At 38.0% G+C, this 5,834-nt stretch overlaps 1 protein-coding gene across 1 annotated transcript; it reads right to left on the bottom strand.

The window, feature by feature from the left end:
* On the bottom strand, nucleotides 1-4,683 carry LOC108476815 (uncharacterized). The gene is made up of 7 exons (XM_017779159.2): nucleotides 4,206-4,683; nucleotides 3,898-4,084; nucleotides 3,554-3,804; nucleotides 2,504-2,618; nucleotides 1,951-2,043; nucleotides 1,158-1,301; nucleotides 1-546 (listed from the first exon to the last, which is right to left on the bottom strand). Exons 1-7 carry the CDS (start codon nucleotides 4,565-4,567, stop codon nucleotides 430-432), a joined length of 1,269 nt encoding a protein of 422 aa, XP_017634648.1. The 5' UTR covers nucleotides 4,568-4,683; the 3' UTR covers nucleotides 1-429.
* Nucleotides 4,684-5,834: the final 1,151 nt, after the last annotated feature.

Raw genomic sequence — 5,834 nt, 5'->3', positions numbered from 1 at the left:
TTGAGTGAGTTGTGTAATTTATTTATTTTTTTAACCAAATTCAAATACCTTATAAGTACAAATTTAGAACTATACATCTTTAGTCAGGCATAGATACTCTGGTATGCTGGAACAGTAAATTACAGTCACTCATGTATGATACAATCTCTCTCAATAGTTTCCTACACACAAAAAGACAACAATTTGGCTTTCAACATAAGATCTCTATTGAAACCCTCCACACCCTTGGCTGAGCCAAGTTCAATTACATACCTAATTTATGCCAAAAAAACATCTATCTCCTGCATTGTGCATGCAATTCATCTGGTAGTAACCCAACAAGGCATCTTCAGTTTCCCTCTACTCCACAATGGGTTTTAAACTTGGCCCGCACAGAACACAAATATCGAACCTCGTATAATTAATATATATATATATATATATATATAGTCAACCAACCATCTCGATGTCACTTGGTGTCTTTTCTTGATCATTTGCGGAGTTAATTGATGCTAGAAGATCATCTATCTTTAGAGGAGAATGTCGAACCATGAACTGGAACAAAACCTGCAGAGCAGATTCGAGGATGTTTTTAATTTGAAGGTATCATTTAAAGGGAAAATTAATAATTTAAAACACAGAAAGGCAAACATGGACGACACGAAAGATTTACTAGTCTCCACTGAGAAACAACAGATCTTAGAAATTAATATGGCCAAAAAGAGAAAGAAAATAAGATAATAAATAGACAAACCTCCTTCAATTTTGCTTACATTTTATCATAGAGAACCGACTAATTTGGTAGGGGATTGACACTGTCTAAACTAGGAAGCATCTGGTGCATCTATACCCCCTCTACAAAGATTTGAGTTGAAATGCCTAATTCCACCAATCAAAATGAGATTCTACATATGGCATAGACAATGCAAATGCTGAATGATCATTAAGAATCATTTCAGGGCCAATTTTATTTATGAACTTTAAAGTAGACAAGGGATTTACAGAACTATCCAAATAAGAATTAGTCCAAAAACTTCATCGCAGAGGTAAGAGTACACAAAATATCTCGAACAATAGCTAACTATTAACATTTTGACATTTCCCTCGACTGATTTGGGTATGGGTTTTAATTTCAACAATAATGTTATAAATTGTATCATGCATGCTTTTCTACCAACCTTTGAGTAACTATCTGCAAAAGCACGTGCCCGGTTGGACTTGCCAAGATAAATCAAATCAGCCTTCTCAAGCTTCCCATCTGCAAAACTCAATCCTCCATCACCAATAGCAAACCGTAAAAGGTTCCCTGTATGCAGCCCTGACTGGGTATTTGGAAGAGTGGGAAAATCGGATAAAAGAAAAGAGAAATATTAAATGTAAGCCAAGTGGGATGTTAAAAGCAAGGTTGGAGAGGAAGGGTGCTTAAAGTTCTACAATTTATTTTCCTTTCTAGCTTGTATTTCAAGAAATCTGGCTCATGAGCCAGCCACTCAGCTCAAGAAGCAGACGGTCTTAATTGTAGAAGGAAACATGCTGGTGTAATGGAACATCATCAAGATGAAAACTTGGGTTCTAGGCTCCTTTATGCTTCAATTTAAATAGACCAAATTTATAATTATCACCATTTCAAAGGGGCTGTCCAATTGAGAGAACTAGGAGCTTTGATCTCATGTCAGAATTCAATTCTAGCGGAGGGGAGGAAGGAATTACAGGATGGGAGGGAGCTACCTATTTTGACTAGCTCAAAGCCCAATGATTGCACTTACAAATTTGAAGCAACAGCTAACTGCATTGATATATCATAGACTTTGACAAATAAAATAACAATGGCCAATTATAGATGAACAGATCATTGTAATTAGTTGGAAGCAATGATTACGGCACCATGCATTTGGCTTGGATGGGTACTTATGGTTAAGCAACGATTATCACATTATGCATTTGGCTCAATATGGGTATTCAAAACCATACCTTTTCTATTATATCCCCGTCTAAGCAGCCAAACAGCACGGGAGGGTCATCTGATGTTACCAGTTTTCTATCATCTTGCAGCTCCAAAACTACCTGATAACAGAAGAGAGAACAATTGGTTATAGTTTTACTCCATATGTATAGATCTACTAAAAAGGATATACTAGTTTTTTATTATTTGTCTTAAACCCCATGATTATATTTTTCCCTTTAAGGTATCTTCTCTAATTAGTCCAAAAGCACAATGTGACTTTTATTTCATGCTTTAGGAAGCTTTGCTTTTGAATTTCATAGCCAAATGTTACTCTAGAGAGAGTAATTGTCTGAACCAAGCTATCACACAGAAAACAATGCATGGATCGGAAATCATAAGAGCGACCTGTCTATGTTAAAACTTCAAACATCAACTTACAGACAATAACTCACGCAAATTAATTATATTAGTCATTGCTCATATTAGTCATTGCTCTTCAGTAAAAAAATGAGAAAGAAACAAGTCCTAATTTGTTTGAAAGGGTGAGCGTAGAGAATAACAAATGCTGCATCAAGATACCTGTTGTTGGCTTGGAATCTCTCCTTTACCATCAGTGTCAATAACATATTGACTACAGTTTTCATCCTTCCAGACTAATGCTAGAGGTGTATTGCCAGTTTGATAGAGTGCATGCCTATGAAGGAAATAAAGTAAAACTCACTGGTCAGAATACACAAACAGGAGAGAGACAAAATCTGCTATGAGGAGATGTTGAGAGGTCCTAATGATAAAACAAAATCTAAGAACAGGAAAAACAACAAAAGAAGCAATATATATCCATCTTCCATGGGATGCACAAAGATAGGCTTCATCTATGATTTCCAAAGGCATCATTAGGATACAAGCAACCTTACCTGCTAAATAGGAGCAGCATCCTTCTTAACAAGGAAGAAAGTCCGCTTTTAATCTTTATAACTCCTTTTACAGGAAAATTCCATTAAAGTAGGACAAACACTTTACTTTATACTTGTTATAACAATTAAGTTGTACAAGTTGTTGGGTAGACTATGGGTGTGGTTCACACTGCATGTGGTGTGGAAAGCCACTAAGGATGGAGGTTTAGGGTGGTGTTTTGGCAGAGCGATGGCTAATGATTATGTCCATGTTCCCCTTGGTCTTGGAAGAGGGGCTATTTATTGGAGAAAGAGGGATAGGAGTGGGTCTCTAATATCATGATTGCCTCCTTAGTAGAGTCCAATTAAGACTCAAGTTAGGGCATGGTCTGGTACTTGATGTAGGGTTGGCAAGCTTAGGAAGTCAAAAAAATTAAAGAGATTGGATCTGATGTGATGGCTGTCATTGATGGCATCATGGCGAAGCTCCCTCTGTGGTGGGGGGGACTCAAACTCTCATCTAATTGTTTAAGAATAAGAACCAACAAAGTGCTCAAATTTACACCTTAGTTCAGACTATGGAAGCATACATGTTCCTTAGATCACAAGAGAAATAAAATGAAAGCAATGCCAATCATCCATGCACAAAAAAGGCAAAAGACTCCCATTACAGAGTAAATTCTATTACTTAGGACAATGGGAAACTGAGTACATATTTTTGAGGAAAATAACTCACTTGTTATAAAACAGTAATCCATCCTTAGCATATGGCCCAACTCCAGTGTATGCTGAATATAGGCCACTCGAATCACAATTATACACTGGAACAGCACTGAACCTAAATTTATGATAATGTGAAGGTGCATTGCAAGCACCGCTCTCTTCGAGCTTCGAGTTCAACCAATAGAATCTAAACTCAGCAGTACAATCATAGAGAGAGTATCCATTCCAACAAACCATATCAATCACATAGTAAGTCTGATCCAACTGCAACAAGAATCAAGCTTCAACAGAAGCAAAACCAAACAATATATCAGCATTAACATGATTCCTATCTTCACTGTTTCTGGTTTTTCATACCTCGTGGAAAATGCAATCCAGGATACAATATGATTGAGCTGAACCCGAGCCATCTCTGATCTTGGCTCCAGCTGGTAAAGCCGATGGGAAATGATGCAAAATGGAGCCATTTCTTTGCCTGCTCACTGTCGTTCCGTTTGATGAAACCACAAAGCATCGCTTTCCAGCTGGCCTTGCAAATACATACCTTTAAAGAAGGGAGAAAAAAAAAAAAGAAACTTCACTTCAGAAGCAATTAAAACGTTGCAAAAATCCCTAATTAACACTGCAACAAACGATTAAACATATTTATGAGAATCCCTAATTACCAGTCCTGCGCCAAGCGATCAGGGACGTCGATCATCCACTCAGGAAGCATAAGCTGCCTCGCGAACCATTTTCGAACCTCTGGTCCTCGGAGCTTCGAAGCTTGACGGACATCGAGGTCTTTCGAAAAAGCTTCAGATTCTTGTTCGGATTCGGGTACGGTTTCTATTTCGGTGTCGGATTGTTCGGGTTGGGATTCGGGTGCAGCAGACTGGAGCGAGAGAATAGATGAAGCCAAGCAGCGAGCTTGCTGTTGAGCATCGCGACGATTCTGCGCTTGACGGAGCAGCGAGAGCTCCCTCCGCTTCTGCTGATCGGATATAGCCGCTCGCTTGAACGGACGGCGAATGTCGTGCGGCGCCATTGCTTATTGAACGACTTAAACCTTCCGCTATATTCTTCCCCGTTACAAACGGTTCAAAAGAACAGGCTCGATAAGGTAGTTTCTTATAGGGTAAAGCAATCGATCGTCGAATTATTTTTCATATATTATATATAGAGGGTAAATTACACTAATAATCACTTAAAAGTAGCTAACAAAACAGTTATTAGTTTCATTTCAGTCAATTAACTTTTGAAAAATAATAAAACAGCCACTAATGTTATAAAAAAAGTGACAAAACAGTCATTAATTAATAATTTCCGTTAGTGTGTTAACGGGACCACTGATGTGGCAAGTTAACTTGTTGATGTGGTCAGTTGATTTGACACGTTAGATGTCCACAGTGGAAACCCACCTAATTTAAGAAGAAATTGAAAAAAAAAACTAAAAAAACCCCATAAGAAATAAGAAGAAGAAGAAGAAGAAGAAGAAGAAGAAGAAGAAGAAGAAGAAGAAGAAGAAGAAGAAGAAGAAGAAGGAGAAGGAGAAGAAGAAGAAGAGACTGTAAATAAAAAAGTTTTCTTTGCCTAATTTGGCGAGGTCTGATTCTTTGCCATTGAAACATCATGTCTTTGCTCTTCTTCTTCTTCTTGGCTCTCTTCCTTTGTAATCTTCTGCCATTGTTGGTAGGGTCTTGTGGTTTTTCCAGATTGAGACGTGGTTTACTGTTCGAATCCCACGTGACCAGGAGGTGGTTACAGAAGTGCATTCGGGTGCCTTTTCTTCAAGACCAATGACATGGTTCAAGTTCTTGAAGCTCCTGACTCCGTACGAAATAAAGTCTCCTTCTCTATTTTTAGGTTTCTTGATGGAGAGGTCTCCTTGAAAGGTAAGGCCACTCCCACCCTACATCAACCTGACTCGTCATCACTTGATATAATGTTGGTATGTTTATCTTTAATGTAACACCCCTATCCCGTAACCGTCGCTAGAATAGGTAAGGGGCATTACCGGACTTGTAACTCATGCCAGATCAGTAAAATTTTGAACATTTTCTTGAAGTAAAGATCATTCAATTGGATAATTGCTAGACACAACCAGGGATAAAATTTAAAAACTTATAAAAGTAAACATTCAAAAGATGTCATATTCGCATGGCTTATATACATTAACCAAAATATCCTCCCACTACTAGTCTATTCTATACATGCCATAGGGTAATCCAAAACATAGCAGCATTCAAACAAAGGATAGTGATAGTGTGACAAGTTCTTGACGATCCCGAGCAAAAGGCCAGGATCAACAATCT

Source organism: Gossypium arboreum, chromosome 12 (genome assembly GCF_025698485.1).
Source record: "Gossypium arboreum isolate Shixiya-1 chromosome 12, ASM2569848v2, whole genome shotgun sequence".
Lineage (NCBI taxonomy): Eukaryota > Viridiplantae > Streptophyta > Magnoliopsida > Malvales > Malvaceae > Gossypium > Gossypium arboreum.
This window is presented reverse-complemented; position numbering and strand designations above follow the sequence as displayed.

What these genes read in the sequence shown, in the direction of transcription:
- LOC108476815 (XM_017779159.2), bottom strand. Translation starts at nt 4,567, where the DNA reads ATGGCGCCGCACGACATTCGCCGTCCGTTCAAGCGAGCGGCTATATCC. An exon ending in AGATTCCAAGCCAACAACAG is followed by an intron (nt 2,044 to 2,503) that starts GTATCTTGATGC and finishes TTCTGTTATCAG; the next exon opens with GTAGTTTTGGAGCTGCAAGA. An exon ending in ACGGGGATATAATAGAAAAG is followed by an intron (nt 1,302 to 1,950) that starts GTATGGTTTTGA and finishes CCAAATACCCAG; the next exon opens with TCAGGGCTGCATACAGGGAA.